Source organism: Oreochromis aureus, linkage group 12 (genome assembly GCF_013358895.1).
Source record: "Oreochromis aureus strain Israel breed Guangdong linkage group 12, ZZ_aureus, whole genome shotgun sequence".
NCBI lineage: Eukaryota > Metazoa > Chordata > Actinopteri > Cichliformes > Cichlidae > Oreochromis > Oreochromis aureus.
In genome coordinates, this window is record NC_052953.1 from 37,626,688 (window position 1) to 37,643,440 (window position 16,753).

The 16,753-nt window shown below is 40.2% G+C and overlaps 1 protein-coding gene across 2 annotated transcripts in view; it reads right to left on the reverse strand.

Moving 5' to 3' along the window:
* The window catches only part of LOC116311151 (whirlin-like), a 106,880-nt gene extending 90,926 nt beyond the window's left edge, over positions 1-15,954 (reverse strand). For both annotated transcript variants that reach the window (XM_031728185.2, XM_039620930.1), the window contains exon 1: positions 14,889-15,954. In XM_031728185.2, the coding sequence (XP_031584045.2) occupies positions 14,889-15,590 (702 nt within the window). In that variant the 5' untranslated portion in view covers positions 15,591-15,954. The remainder of the gene's footprint in view (positions 1-14,888) is intronic.
* Between the last annotated feature and the right edge of the window lie 799 nt (positions 15,955-16,753).

A 16,753-nucleotide genomic window follows, 5' to 3' on the forward strand; every position in this document is an offset into this window, starting at 1 on the left:
TTATATAAGCTAAGCCCTTCATAATGTATGTTGAGTACAGGCATAGGAAACATAAGCAAAGACATTAGAGATTTTTTTTTTTTTTTTAAAAACCTAGAAATATCAGAAATTTTCTTTGGGCACACATTAACTTTTTGGCAAAATGGCAGATCAGAGTGGTGAGTGTGTTACAGAACAGAACTCAGCAGATCGTTGGCTGTGCAGTGGAGCTGAACTGGGCAGATGGTATAAGACACATCTAAATATTAAATAAAAAGTTGAGGCCTGAAAAGCAGTCCGGAAGAAGTAAAGGGCTTTAAAATGTGTTTCTTATGTTTTTGTAGCCAGCTGTGAGAACAATTTTATTATTACAAACTTAACCTCTTCAAGAAATGGTGTCTTTGCCATTGCTGCTCTTGTTACAGGTCCGGGTCAAACTGAAACCTTAAGGCAGTGCTAGTGTTACATGTGTTATCCTGTTACTATTTATATTAGTCTGCTTAAAGCATCTCACTTCCCTTTATAATGAATGAAGCAGTGGTAAAGATTTCAATCAGTCACCTCACTTCCAATTTTTCACTGTGACATATTAGGCCTCAAATGTTATCAGTCACATGATCACAATTTGATACAAGCCGCTTAAAAAGCTTAAAAAGAGTGAAACAGGCTTAGGAGCCTCAATGTGCCATCAATAATAAAAAGCACCTTTTAGTTTACTCCTCTTGTTGCTCCTCGAGTCCTGCTTTCTGGGTCCAACTCTCCCAGCAACACAGCCAGCCCTGACAATTAGACTTCTCCACAGACAATAAAATAGCTGACCCAGTTAAGCTACAGAGATTAATAGTGGTCTGCAACTAGAGCTTCACTAACAAATGGCAGACAGAAAATGCTGGATAACAAAGTATGTCTCCGGAGGCGAGTCACTTTTCTTTGTTCAGCATTGCATCATAACTGTGTTGAGGCAGAAGTAGCTGTTCTATTCTGAGCTCAGTGTTTCTGCAAGCTCGGAGCCATCCAGAGCAGGAAAGAATCAAAGATGGGTGCTGTAACAAGCAGAGACAAGTGGCACTCAAGTGCAATTTGAGCTATATATGCTTCCCCACAATGCTTCAACTGTGAAGGAGTGGGTGGAAGAGGAGCTCTTAGCAGCCCTTGCATGGGGCTGGATGGGTAGGTGGTTAAAGAGAGAAAAAGAAGGGAAATGCTTCTATGATAAAAATGGATTTATTTTTATGCTGGAGGAGAGGTGATTCACAGGACAAAATGACAGTGCAGAGGTCAGCACTGGTCACTCAGATTATAAGGGCCACAGTGAGGGCCCTTGACTGTGACTGAATCACTACTTCTGCCTCTAAGCATTGCTCATGTTTAAGTAAGTGTCAGTTTGTTTTCTACTCTTTCTGCAGATTAAGACATCTGAAACGGTGCAAGAAAAGTCCAAAACATTTGAATCCTTTCAAGTTTCATCAGGTTTCATGATTGATGTTTTTTTCATGCTAGCCTGGAGAAAAATTTGAAACACACAAAAAAATAAACAACTTGATTCTTGCAGGATTCATGCCTGATTTAGTTATTTTAAAAGAAAATCCATACCAGTATTCTTTCATTGCTCAAGACCACCACCATCATACCCATGCCAACGAAGTCCCCAGTGCCCTGCCTCAATGACTACTGTCCCAGTGCACTCACACCCATCATGATGAAGTGCTTCAGGATGAGGCACGTTAAGACCCGGCTGCCACCCACACTAGAGCAACTATCGCCCAAACCGGTCAACAGACGACACCATCACCACCACCCTACATCTTGCCCTCACCCACCTGGACAATAAAGACACATATGTACGAATATTGTTCATAGACTTCAGTTCAGCATTCAACGCAATCATTCCTCAGTACCTGATTGGAAAACTGAGCCTGCTGGGCCTGGACACCTCCCTCTGCAACTGGATACTGGACTTTATGACGGAGAGACCTCAGACAGTCCACATCAGTAACAGCATCTAAAACACCACCACACTGTGCACTGGAGCCCCTCAGGGCTGTGTGCTCAGCCCACTGCTGTTCACTCTGCTGACTCACGACTGTGCAGCAATGCACAGTTCGAACCACATCATCAAGTTCGCAACTGTGGTGGGTCTCATCAGTAAGAATGACAAGTCACCTGTAGAGTTGGGCGATTGGATGAATGTATCGACGACAGGCTGAGCCCATCGGCAATCGTTTTTACAACGGATATTTATTTATTTATTTGCCCATGAGTAAGTTTGCTAATAATGATGGAGCTAATAGAAGCAGTCAACAGAAAAAAAAAGTAATAGCGCTGTTTTAACAGCACCCTCTTTTATCTGCGAGCAAATGCACCCTCCTGAAAATGCACCCAAATGCTTGTTGATGGAGCTGCAGAAGCTGGTGATAGCCTAGCATACTCAGCCAGATGGTGGACATACATGCTCAATCAAGTTAGTCGTGTTTGAGTACTTTGTTCGCACTATATGTCTGCACAAGCAGCACACCACTTTGGTTACATCCTTAGGTTTACCTCTATCATCCCAAATTAGCAACTTTATATTTCTTTTAGTGCTGTCAGCGTTTATGCACCGTCATCACGACTAACGCAATTAACAATTAACACATCTGGAGCACAGACTGAGTCAAAATTCCTGAAATGTCTCTGTCAATGCATTTCGAGCAAATGTCCAAAATTTGCTCATTCTGCGCTCCAGGTGGGTTGAGTGCAGATTGGATTGACTACAAGGAGGCCTATGACTCAATGCCCCACACCTGGTTCCTGGAATGCCTAGAGCTATACAAGACCAACAGAACCCTTCATCAGGAACTCAATGGGGATGTGGCATACAACACTAGAGGCCAACTTTAAGCCCATAGCACAAGTCACCATCAGTCAGAATCAGAATACTTTATTAATCCCTAAGGAAATTATGTGCGGGATTTACCAAGGAGATGCTCTGTCCGTGCTACTATTCTGCATAAGCCTGAATCCCCTAAGTGAGCTCTTTGACAAGACTGGCTACAGATACTGACTGTGGAATAGAGCAGTTGTCAGCCACCTCCTATACATGGATGACATCAAGCTGTATGCCTAGAGTGAACGAGATATTGATTCACTGATCCACACCACCAGGATATACAGCAATGACATCAGAATGTCGTTCGGATTGGAGAAGAGTAGTCACATGGTAAGGGAAGAGGGAAGTTAGTCCGAACTGAGTGGATCGAAATATCAGAAGGCAACATTGCAGATATAGAGGACAGCTACAAGTACCTGGGGATCCCACAGGCAAATAGGAACCATGAAGAGGCTGCTGGGAGAGCTGCAACCACCAAGTTTCTGCAGAGGGTCAGGCAAGTTCTGAGGAGTCAGCTGAACGGTAAGAACAAGATCCGGGCTATCAACACCTACGCCCTGCCCGTGATCAGGTACCCTGCTGGGGTAATAGGCTGGCCAAAGGAGGAGATAGAAGCCACTGACATCAAGACCAGAAAGCTCCTGACTATGCATTCTATGCAGGTTCAGCACCCTGTAGGCGAGTGGCTCCAGCAGATCCCAGGAACAACATCGGAGATCTCTGTCCAGAAGAGCGCAGTCCTAGGAACAGCTAAGATACTGCACAGGACCCTCAAGCTCCCAAGCCTCTGGTAGAGGATCTGAGCTCGAAGGATAAAGACTGCCTGCAGGAGCGAGGGGGGTATCTTTTCTATATAAATTACAATAAAGTTGTCAGGGACTGGGTCTGTGACCCAGCATTCTGACATTATTTTGTATTTTTGATTCTCTTATGTCAAATTGGTGATAATAAGTTTTTGTGTTATTATTAGTTAGGGTATAATTAGTTAGGGATTCTGAATTTTGTTTCATCTATGTCTCCTTGGTTATGTGTCATGTTTCCTATCCATTTTGTCATCTGTTTCATGTCTGTGTTGTGTCCACGTTGCCAAGCTTGTGTGTCATGTCTATGTCTCTCCATGTTGAAGAGTCTCGTGTCTGATGGGTTCCCCATGTAAACAACTGATACGCATCCAGCCATTCACGTATTGTAAACAAAACCATGATCCTTGGCTCTTAGCCTTGTGGTAACAATTTAAAAAAGGAAAAAAGGAAAATCTTGGAAGAGCTGCTGTTGAATAACGCACAAGTAGTAGAGTAGTACAACACAACTACTCTAACAAATTACTTTATTCATGGAATAAAACAGTAGCGTAATACATCTTTTGCCTTTCAAAAAAAGGGTAAAAAGAAATCTGCAATAGATTGCTTTTTTAAGTAATGACCTTGACCATAAAAATTAAAACCTACAAAAACATTTTGTTTTACATGTCTAATATTTGGAATAAATCCTACAAAAAATGTTCTGTAGAAAACAACTGGATCCTGGAGAACATTCCACCTGTGCTGCTCACACAATCATGTATTATTGTGACCACGGTCCTGCTCTCCGATCTCCTGTAGCAACAGAACATGATGTCAGACTGCTCCCTCTCTCTTCAGGGAATTGAATCAATTTGGCTTCTCCCACACACTGATGTCTGTTATTTAGAATATGTGCTTTGCATAGAGAGCTGCATTCAAGGGCCCTTGACAGTAACATAACTTTGGGCTTATCAAACTGACAGCAAAGGATAACTTACTCCTCCTCCTCCTCTTCCATTTGAAAAGCTGCTATTTTGGGAGCTCATCGAAGGCCAGTGCCTATGAAGTCATCTGATTGTGATTATGTAATGTTATTTCTCCACATATAAGTAGAATGAACGAGTCATTGTTTAAAAATAAATTCAAACACTTGCCAAAGTTAGACATGCTGCTGCTCTCAAAGATCACTACAAGCTGAACACACACAGAAAATACTGCAATAAAGACCCAAAGTGCTTTTCACAGATTTCACAAAATCTGATCTGCTTTTAACGTATAATAGTTTTGATGACTTTCAACTTCCAAAGTCCACATAAATGGAATCCTTCTGATGTTTACTATAAGATATACAAACTCACCACAGCATGTTTAAACCAGCGAAGAAGAAGAAATGTCAAATAAAATAAAGGGTTTGCACACCACAGAACCACTAAGCAAATGTTGAATTATATAATAAAAAACAAAACAAAGCCTTAGTCACATACTTTTCTGAAATTAATCTCAATTAATAGGTCAAGGTCGAGTTTATTTATATAGCACATTACCAGCAGTCTATGCTGCAAAAAGTGCTTAACAATGTAAAATGCCACTAAAATAAATAAAATACACAACAATGATGCAGTAAATATAGATAAATAAATAAATAAAATAAGTAAATAAAACAACTGAAACAACAACAACAACTAAGACTTTTAAAACCAACATGTTTTCATACCAAAATATTTAGGTCAACGTGTGTTAAAAGCCAGAACATAAAAATGTGTCTTTAGTAACAATTTAAAATGGTCAAGTTATTGTGCAGATCTAATATTAAGGGGAAAACTATTCCACAGTCTAGGACCTGCCACAGAGAAGGCTCTGTCACCATGAGATTTCAGTTTAGACTGTGGAATAGTTAGGGTTAGTTTTGACCTGGATCTCACCGTTCTTTCTGGAGCATAAATAAATAGGAGCTGAGACAGGTACGTAAGGGCTCAGCTGTTAAGTGATTTTTTTTTAAAAGTAAAATTTTGAATTGGACCTGTAAGGAACAGGAAGCCAAAGTAGAGAGGCCAAAACTGGGTAATATGCTCCTTCTGTTTAGTGCCAGTTAGCAGATGCTAAAGACGATAAAGAGAGGCCTGGTCCAAACCAAAGTACAGAGAATTGCAGTAGTCCAGTCTGCAATTAATGAACAGATGAATACTGTAGGTGGGTGTAGCTCAGGAGGTAGAGAAGGTCATCTACTGTTAAGATGGTTGGTGGTTTGATCCCTGGCTCCCCCTAGTCTGCATGCCAAATATCCTTGGGAAAGATATTGACCCCAAGTTGTTCTCTGATGCATCCATCAGAGTATGAATGATAGTAAACACTTAAAGATAGTATAGAAGGCAGTGCTTGTGTGAATGCGGCGTGTTGTATAGAGCGCTTTGAGTACTCTGGGAGAGAAGAAAAGCACTATATAAGAATCAGTCCATTTTACCATGAATAACATGTTCAAAGACATTAGCTGGAAGGTATGGCTTTACCTTGGCTCGCTGTTTTAAATGAAAAAAGCTTGATTGAACTACTGCGCTCACCTGCCTACAGAGTTTAAAGGAACCATCAAGGTACACACCAAGGTTTTTAACATTTGACTTACAATAGGAAGATAAAGGCCCAAGAGCACTGTCAATGTGATTATTAACAAAGTTGCCAAATATGACAACTTCTGTTTTGTTTTCATTTAATTTAAATAAAAATTTACAGACATCCACTGTTTGATGTCATCAAGGCAGCGTAATAATAGATGAAGTGAGTCTGTCCCTGCTTTTAAAGACTGCTAGATCTCCAACTCATCTTGAACTGAGGGGGCCCCAGTGGCAACATATACAGTGCAAATAAGGCAGGACCCAAAATAGAGCGTTGAGGTACACCATAATTAAGAGGGGCTATTTTGGATAAGTAGGACCGAAACCACTGAAGAGCAGATCCTTTTAGGCCAGCATATGATTCCAGCCATGAAAGCAGGATATCATGGTCGACCGTCAAAGGCTGCTGTTAGGTCCAACAACAAGAGGGCGGCAGGGCTGCCAGAATCCAGAGTTAAAAGAATATCATTAAAAACCCTTAAATGTGTGTCGCGCTAAAATCCTAAAAAATCTCTTAACAATGTGCCGTCTCAGTGCTGTGTAGTGATTTAAAACGTGTGTACGCTCACCCCCCCCATCTGACAACAGAGCTGTTTGCATGCAGACAGGCAGTCCCTGGAGTGGAGCGGACAGGAAACATGCTACTTGTGTGGAACCATAAATCCCACTTTCTAATAATTCAATTTGGGGAATTTCAATTTTATTTATACAGCGCCAAATGCAACAACAGTTGCCTCAAGGTGCATTATATTGTAAGGTAAATAATGCAAAGAAAACAGAAAAAACCCCAACAATCACATGACCCCGTATGAGCAACCACTTTGGCGACAGTGGGAAAGAAAAACTCCCTTTTAACAGGAAGAAACCTCCAGCAGAACCAGACTCAGGGAGTTTTTCAGCGTCACTCTGAGACAGGATATTTCTAATTTTAGAGATGTTGCGCAAATGGAAGAAAGCAGTCTTACATATTTGTTTAATATGTGCATTGAAGGACATGTCCTGGTCAAAAATGACTCCAAGGTTCCTCACAGCGTTACTGGAGGCCAAGGTAATGCCATCCAGAGTAACCATTTTTTTAGATACCATATTTCTAAGAATTTTAGGGCCGAGTACAATAACCTGACTTTTATCTGAATTTTATGAAATGGGTCGCACAAAGAATAATATTACGCGCCATAAATCCTTATTTATTAGCTAACAATACTGTAAAATTACACTAGTATACATCACTAAAATTATATTATAAGGTTGTACTTTCTATAAAAATTATCTGTGCTGGAACCAGTGCTAATTAAATTTAATTAAATTTAATACATTTGTATCACAATAACAGTCGCCTCAAGGCATTTTGTATTGTACGGTAAAGATCTTACAATAAAAGAGAGAAAATTCCAACCACAGCCCCTTGTGAGTAAGCACTTAGTTTTTCCTTCCCACTGTATCACCAAGGAAGGAGATGTTAAAGATAATACTAGCACACTGTATGCAGTCATAGGTGTGTGACTGGGATTAAATCTTTGAATTTATAGAATTTACAGAATCCTACCCAGACATTTTTAAAATAGAGAAAATATATGAAATGTGGGGAGAATGTAATAGATTTCTACAAATTTACATTTAAATTACAAAGGCTAATAGCCACAGACTATATATGAAAGATGGTGGCAGCCGCAGTAATGTTAGGTTCTGGTTTTGAAACCTTAAGCCAAGTTTTTCAGTTATTGTATTTTGAAACAAAACAGCGTAAGGACATGGTGGATCTGGCTGTGAAACCAGGGCACTGCTACTTCATATTTGTCAATCACAAGGTCCTTCTGGTACTAGTCTGGACCATAACATACAAAATGAAAATCACGTTGTATTCAGTAAGCAGTGGTTGTAGGTAGAGTGGGGCATTGAACAGAGGAAGTCAAATTAACTACTGATCAGAAGGTTGGTAGTTCGATCCCTGGCTCCCCAACTCTGTATGATATTAACCCCAAGTCACACTCGGATGCATCCATCAGAGTGACTGTTAGAGAGAGTAGAAAAGTGCTATATAAGAATCTGTCCCCAAAAGCTGAGACCATAAATTCAGAACAAGATTGGCTTTATTATTTAATTAAAAACCATAGCTCCCCTGGTTCCCCCCAACCACTATTTCTCACAAAACATCTCTATGTCTCAGGACAGCATCCAGGAGAGTCTGACCTCCATACCTCATTTAATGAGGATGAAATTCCAGGCTAGGATACAGTTATGTAAAAGAAGGAAGGGAGGCAGGGAGGAGGACAGCATGTGTAGTGGTGTAAGACAGAGAGAGGGTGAGCCAGATTTAAATCTTCTCGTGCACCTGTAAGAGGACACTGTGTTTACATGCGTGTTAAGTTTTCTGCCTGAATTGCTTTGGACACAAAGCCAGCACAGAACATGCTCCACACGTCTTACTTTGTCTGCATTTCCTGGAAAAATATTAACATAAATGTATAAATTGCCAAACTTTCAGGCAACAAAATTAATTTCATGGCTGCAAAGTAACTGTAAGTTACCACAACAGCAGTAGGCATGCTGTTCAGAAACACTTGTATTTTCGTGTTACACACATGGTCATGACAAAGTAGCACAATTGGAATGTAATTTCCACAACAGTAGCCATAAACAGTTCAATTTTCAATTCTATTCAATTTTATTTATACAGCGACAAATCACAGCAACAGCCGCCTCACAGTGCTTTATATTGTAACATAGACCCTACAATAATACATACATAGAATAACCCAACAAACTGTCCTCGCTTTAGAAGCTAGTCAGAAAGACACTAAGCCCCAGAGGCCTTTGTTTTGTGCGCTATCAATCATCTACCTGGAGCCCCGTTGCCGTCCAGCTGTCTGTACAAACTATTTCGACCAATCATGTTAACATTATGTGTTTGTGACATGCAATAAAAGGGTTTACTGCCTGGGTGCAGCAGCCTTTTATCTCTGAGCCACAGAGAGCAGGTCCGTGGTGCTATGTAAAATTATTTCAAATTCTAACTGTTTTGATAATAAATTGAGAAAACTTATAATTGGAGTGTATTTGTCTTCTCTCTCTCATAAAAAACCCTACACCGACCATTAATTAATGTTTCAGTCTTAAATATGATCAGTCTATTTCTATTAGTGGCCTACATACCACAGACCTTCAAGCTGGCAGTAAACAACCATCAACTGGCCCAGCTGTCTTAGCTACTTGTAGGACAATCTCAAAAACTTTTGAAAGAGTCGTTGTAAACAGCTAACTGATGAACTGCAAGCGAATTTGAAGACTCTCCATCAGGTTTCAGAACTCATCAGAGAACAGAAACTCTGTTAATGAAGATTAGAAATAATATTATTATGACCTGTGACGGTGGACTTCTCTTTGTGCTTGTCTTCAGTGCAGCGTTCAATACTGTTGACCAGGGCTAGGCCATATTATACCGTTCACGGTAATACCGGTACAATGTTAGGCAACAATAAGAAAATGAAATATCGCGATAGAATATGGGTAAAACGCGCATGCGCAGTGCCTTTGTTTTCATTCGCACATGGCCGAAAAAGCACAGCGGCAACTGAGAATGAGAAGGGGGAAAGTGGATTCTTGAGTGAAACGGATGAACCAGAATTGGTCTGTAAAAATGGTGCAACTTCAGTGATGTGGAACTGGTTTGGTGTTTGTGCGTCAGATACACAACAAAGCACATTTTTTTGTAGAACATGCAAGCGGGCCATTGTTATTACCGTATTTGTTGGACTAAGGTGCTCGTAAATCTGGGAGTAATCTGGGTCCTAAACTCCGTCTGCTTCAGGTCCCAAAGTCAAACGAACACAGAGCATCACTGAGAGTTAAAAACTGTCTAAATTCTTTCATCTTTAATAAAACGATCAGCATTGCTGCTTTACCAGGTGTAACTATCTAGTTTAACATCCAGGCATCCATGACAACAGAATTTATTACATTTAACACAGTTAGAAGTTAGCATGGAGTTAGCAGAAGTTAGCTCGCTAGTTTCGCTAGTTACCTAAGCATGATATAGCATGTTCTGACTGAGAGATTTCTGAAAAAATTCAAACGTACAGCTCTGCTATCACTTCCAACATAAATGAAGACAGGAAACTAAACAGCAGTGACGTTTGTAAGGTTACTGAAGTTGGGCTAGGTGGTATATAATGATGTGCTACGTGATCGCTAGCGACACAGCTGTGTTAGCATAACATAAACAGTGAAGCTAGAGAATGAACACTAACACTTTCCCACTCGATAAAAGTTGAAGGATCCTGATGGTCAGGGACAAATGCAATCGCATGGCAGGATGCTGTAAACGGACCAAACTTCAGTCAGGAGAACAACTGAGATAATCCATCCACAATACGAGGTTAGTCACTAATATACTGCAACAACATGGGAATAGAGCAGCTGTGATGGAATACAGCATTAATGAATCAATGGCACAGAAGTGGAGGAAGCAAGAAGAATGAGTTGAATAAAGTTTGATATATCTGACTGCTTTGTTTCGCTTAATGTGCCTTATAATCCCGTGCACCATATGGTCCGAAAAATACAGATTTGACTTTTTTATTTGGCACACTGCAGTTTAATGTTGCAAAGCACCTCTTTTTAACTTCAGTGGATATTATACATGGTTATGCTCAGGATATGTCAGCCCATTTCTACTGGAAATGCCTTTTGGTTAAACTTTCAGCAAGGAATTTGCATTTGCACTGTTAAATTTTTATATAGCTTTAATGCACATAAAAAACAGCTGCTTGTTTGAGTGGAAATAAATGGATGGGGTTTTTTTTCACTAGTAAAGTTGTGGAGTTGTATTTTGTCTCACATCAATTATATCATCAGTTATATCGTTATCGCAAATTTTCAAATATATATCGTGATAAATATTTTTGGCCATATCGCCCTGCTCTACTGTTGACCATAATATTTTAATACAGAGATCAGAGGATGCAGTAGGTAGGTATTAAAGGCCCTGGTCTGCAGTGATTTGAATTATATCTATCTAACAGACTGAAATTTGTTCATGTAAATAGAGTCTTCTTCAAACACTAAGGTTAATTATAAGGAATTGCACAGGGTTCGATGGTGGGACCAATTTTGTTTAGAATATAGATGCGTCCCTTGAGAAGCATGTATATACCTCTATATAGTACACTTGAAAGGCATAGCATTCATTTTCATTTGCATACTTTATTTAATATTGAGGCAGTTTTCATAAATTACCTGTTCTCACTAGGCGTCATATTAAACTGTTGCTGACAAATTGCATATCAAGCTGTTCAGTGCTGGACTGTCATTAGGACTGTGAAGTTTGGGAGAGATTGGGCCTTTGTGTCTTTGATTTACAGAAGTTTCTTGGGGAATGATAACAACTTGACGTGCCGCCATGACCATGCCATTTCACAAAAACTTAAAACATTCACAATTTAGCTTTCGCAATCACCAAGGTATAGACTGTGCTCACTGAATATCGTGCTGATCTGATGAAATCCCTCGGAGGAGTTTGTTAAAGTTCGAGGCAAGACAATGATGAAAAATGTCACCAAATTTACACATTAAATTCAAAATGGCTGACTTCCTGTTGGGTTTAGCATGTGGCTCCAAGAGACTGTTTTGCATGTCTTGATATCATACATCAGGTGGTCAGAGGATGGGCCTCATCTTCCAAGCTTAACCCAGTTAGTTACCGAGTGCATCTAGAGGAGAGTTGCCGTTAACCGATAGAGCCGAGGGAATAGACACTATCATTACTGCAGAATCATTTGCTACAGACTTCCAAACTTCATATAAACATCAAACTTGGCTCAAGAACAGTGCATAAAGAGTTTTGTGGAATGGGCTTCCATGGCCAAGTGGCTGCATCAAAGCCTTACATTACCAAGCACAATGCAAAACATCAGATGCAGTGGTGGAAAACATGCAGCCACTGGACTCTACAGCAGTGGATGTGTGTTCTCTGCAGTGATGAATCATGCTTCTTGCATGAGTCTTTGCCAGGAGAACAATACTTGTCAGTAAAATAACGTGGAGCAAATGCACTTATATGTGACCAACAGTGTTTTAGAATTGTTCCCGTACTTCCGGGCTGGTTTAATTTTCGCTAATGTTGAACCAGTTTTTTTTGGTTTTAATTTAGTGGAATATGACCTCAATGGAACAACAGAGTCCAGGACTGCAGTGTAAGTACCATTAAACAAATATCAGGATTTTTAGAAAAGAGCTTGACAGTTCAGTGCAGAGTCTTGGCTATAGCAAACAGATCTACAGTTGTAGATGTGATTGGAGCGTGGATCATGGGTGCTGGCTGTGGCTGTTATCTCAGGAACATCAACTTCAAAAACGACAAGCATGCAGTCAGAGAAAGTCACATCCTGAACACTACAGCAACAAGATTAGATCAAGCATAAGACCCAGCTCGTGATTGAATCCAGCAACTGTGATATTAAAATCATCAAGAATTAAATACTGTCACATTTAGTCACAGTTTTAGTTAACAATTCAGAAAACTCCAAGATAAAATTATTATATGTCCTTAATTTGGCCATACATACAGATTTGTGAAATTTTAGCTTCATATTTCAAATAGTTTACAAGAAGCATGTTTTTAAATGGACCAGTGACCGAATTCCAGCATGTTATTCTCACTTTTTAAAATCTGAAGTATCTCAAAAACTAAAAACTTCAACATGAAATTAATAAAACTGAATAAGTATCTGTAATTTATGAAAATTCAAGCAATCCTGTAAAGTCTGATATATGAGGACACACAAATAAAGAAAAAAGAAAATCACATTTCAAACGACACTTACAATTTCTGATTGGTATATATATTTGTATTTTACAATAATGCAAAATTAAACTTTTAGAATCATTTTTACTTTTTCTGCCAGTGTGTGCCAGGTAAACTGTCATGTTGCTTCTGGGAAGTCTGAGCTGTTCAGCCCATTTTCCCCTTGCTGAAATGATTCACTAACCCTTACACAGGCAGGTAAAAGTGTCCTTTTTTTCTGTCAAACATGTTACCCAAGGCCAGAGCCATTTTATCTCCAGATAGAGTTGTTTCTTTTAGAAGATATCTGAAAGTAGAGTGCAATTCAAACTTGCAAGGTCACAAAATCATTTTCTAGCGCATAAAAAAAATGTATTTCTAGAGTAATTAAACAGTCCATCAACAGTCCATATTTGTTCATTCAGCTTAAGTAACTTTCCTCCTACATCTTTTCATCTTTCACAATGTGTTTCTGCTGCGTGAAGCAAGAAGCAAAATCTTAGGATCTGGCAACTACAACCTTACAGAGTTTAAAAGGTCCAATGGATTTTTAGTGATGCAAAGATTAATACTGTATGTTTTTGCTGTAAAGTTTGCACATGGGTCTGGGTGTAATTTGTGTCTGTCTTTCCACTAAGTTAGTTTTCAATAATATAAAAATTATTTCCATCCACATCCATAGGAGTAGGAGCTGGTCAAACTGGGGTCAGTTGGACAAGCAATTAACCCATTACAGAATAAGTGACTGCAACCAAGGTGGCGTAATTAAAAGAGTCCAATGTCAAACAGACGGAAAAAAAACTCGAGATGAGCCAGCACATTCTATGCTGGCTACATTTTGCTCTTATTTCATCCTGACTTTTCAATGCCATGCACAGACAAAAACTAATAAGGTCAGTGCTTGGTTTGTCTGCATTTATTAGTGCAACTGCCATGGAGATTTGTTTAATATAATCCTGCTGATTGGAAAAAATCTAATGGTTGCTAAAGTGTTTTTAAATTGATAAAAAAGCTCATAACATATATAATTTTTTTTTTACTATCAACTGCATTACATGGGAACAATAGCAACCATACCCAAAAAGGTTTTTACCCCCAAACAGTTTTGTAGGTCTAAGCCTGAGGTGTATCCATCCAAAACTAAAATGATCTAAAATTGAACTAAACTAGATGTGAGAAAAAGATGTTTTGAATTAAAAAAAAAAATAAAATAAAAAATTAAAATCTAAATTAAAAAGCTTTACTAAATAGCATACTAGTTTACTAAAAAAAAAAAAAAAAATCTATGCAAACTGAAATCAAAATCTATAGCTAATATCTTTTGCTGTATTCTGTGGTAATAGGGATAAATTTGTCAGCCTGCCTGATCAGGCTTCAGTGAATGATCACATAAAGTGTTGTTTGTACTGTATCCAATTTTAGATATTTGTGTGGTGAAGCATATTATCTCCACATGCAGTGTAGTATTCCCATGTTGAATAATCATCATCAAGGATTCCTGGTGTATGGATCATGAAAGCACTACTTGCTATTTTCTGATTTTGACAAAGGATGAGAGAAAGGACTTCAGCCTGCCTGCTTTATATTTTAGTTCATGTTGGTTCCCCGCCTGCAGCCAGATGTCAAGTGGTGTAGAAGATTTAAGAAAAAACATAAAAAGAAAAAAGTTAAACTAGTGGTAGTTTAGCATTGGATCCGAGGGCTCAAAGCAACAGTGAAAAAACGAGTGTGTTTTTAGGACAACCGTGCATGGCCCAGTGCCTCCTAATGTGTGCTTTCTCTGTCTACAGCATACACGGTTTACATCTGCACAAAACTTACAGTACACACACAGAACAGTCGCACTCCTTCACTCCTTTAAGTCCTACCTTCACCGCCTCTATGTGAGTGACTTTGTCAAACAGTATGTCATTAGCGGCCACTATCTGGTCCCCGACTCTCAGTCCTTCTCTCTCAGCCGATGAGCCTGGCTCCACTAGGGACACGTAGATGCCTACGCCGTGCTCTGAACCACCTCGAACGCTGAAGCCGAGACCCTCGTGGCTTCTGGAGCGCGTCAGGGTCACTTTGCGCGTGTCTCCAAAGGGGCCCTCACAGAACGGTGGGACCACGCAAGCGGAGAGTTCAGCAGCTGCGCTTAAACCGTCCGGGCAGCCCGACGACGACAGAACCTGCTCAGGGATGGAACTAGCAGCTGAATCTACCTCACCCACAAAGTCCTCTGCGATGCCGTTGCTGGGGATGAGGTCCGACTTCAGATAGAGTCCCTCAGACGTGTACTGATCGAACAGCAGCTGGTCGGACCTCGGGATGACCAGGCGCAACATGGGCAAGAGGTGCCGTTTGTCTGGCGTGTTGAGAATCACTTTAAGAGTTTGAACCAAGTCGAAGACGTTGCGCTTGGCGTGGTAAACATTGAGACAGTGGATGAACTGCTCTCTCTCCCGGTCATTGAGCAGAGTATTGAGAGCTTTGTGTAGCCTTCGGACGTTTGTCGAGAGCGCACGACCGCCCAAGACGATCGAGTTCAACGACGTGTTGAGCGAAACGCTCTCGAGGTCAGCGCTCATCCTACAACATAACAGAGCGTCATACAGATACAAGGTTTGATCGTGGATATGATCAAATTCACCTCAAGTCGGCACTCCTCCTTAAAAGTAAAACTTGAAACGCGCATCAGACAATTTCAGCAAGTGCCCCGCACACGATGTGTCACCTCGAAACAAAACATTTCCACAGTCGATGCCCGTATTCCTCTGGCTCTGAACAAAGCAATAATGTCCCCGCGATTTTATTCCATGCACAACGCCAGCTCCACCGCTGTCCACGGAAAGCTCTCCGTATCAATATACACAATCTGACTGCACCTCATTACAACATTTGATTCATTTTCCCTCTGCTCGATCAGTCCTCCAAGCAAACTCAGCGCGCAGAGTGGAGCGCTGAACTGAAAGCTCTGACCCTTTATATAGGAAATGACGCAGGTGCGCGTGTGTGTGTTGCTAAGAAACTGACAACACTATTCACCCTTATTTAAATTATTATGTTGGGCAGTTCATTACCTAATATTTTAGGCTACAGTGTAGATGAGCAGATCTGACGAACAAAAACAGATGCAGCCCTGTTCTGTCTTAAAAACAACGTGTAGGTTGGTTCATCCATCCGCATATAATAGTAGGTGTCGACTCAGTCTTTAAGCTGATAAAGCAAATACCTCTCAGAGGCATAACTAAAGGTTTTTCTAAGCAGCAGTTTATAGGAACCTCCTCATGACAGGAAGACTGTCTCACAAAACATTTCTGTTGCACTATTGTACTGCTGAGGGGACACCGACAGCACAGCATGACTCCGTTCAGGTAAACACAAGATCATATAAGCCACTTTGGCATGAAATCAGCCCTGGGTTCCTTGTGTGAGCCTACAGAATAAATGTGTACCACCTACTGTTTTCCACATAGTGGCTGATCATGGTAAATTTATTTATTTGTTGAACAGTTGTTTATTAAAAAAAGACAGCAATAAATGTTTAAGACATGAATAGAAACTTCCATTGGCTGACACTTAAAAAGAAGAAAAAGTCAATTAAAGTCAGTTAAACTTCTGGGATATTGATCTGGTCCGTTAAGTAGCATCGAGGGTCGTTAAATCAGTTTCAGCCAAGGGCGTAGATTTGGTTTTGGCATTGGTGGGGATGGATGACTCAACCACCGAACCCTGCCCTGTTTCTTTTTTT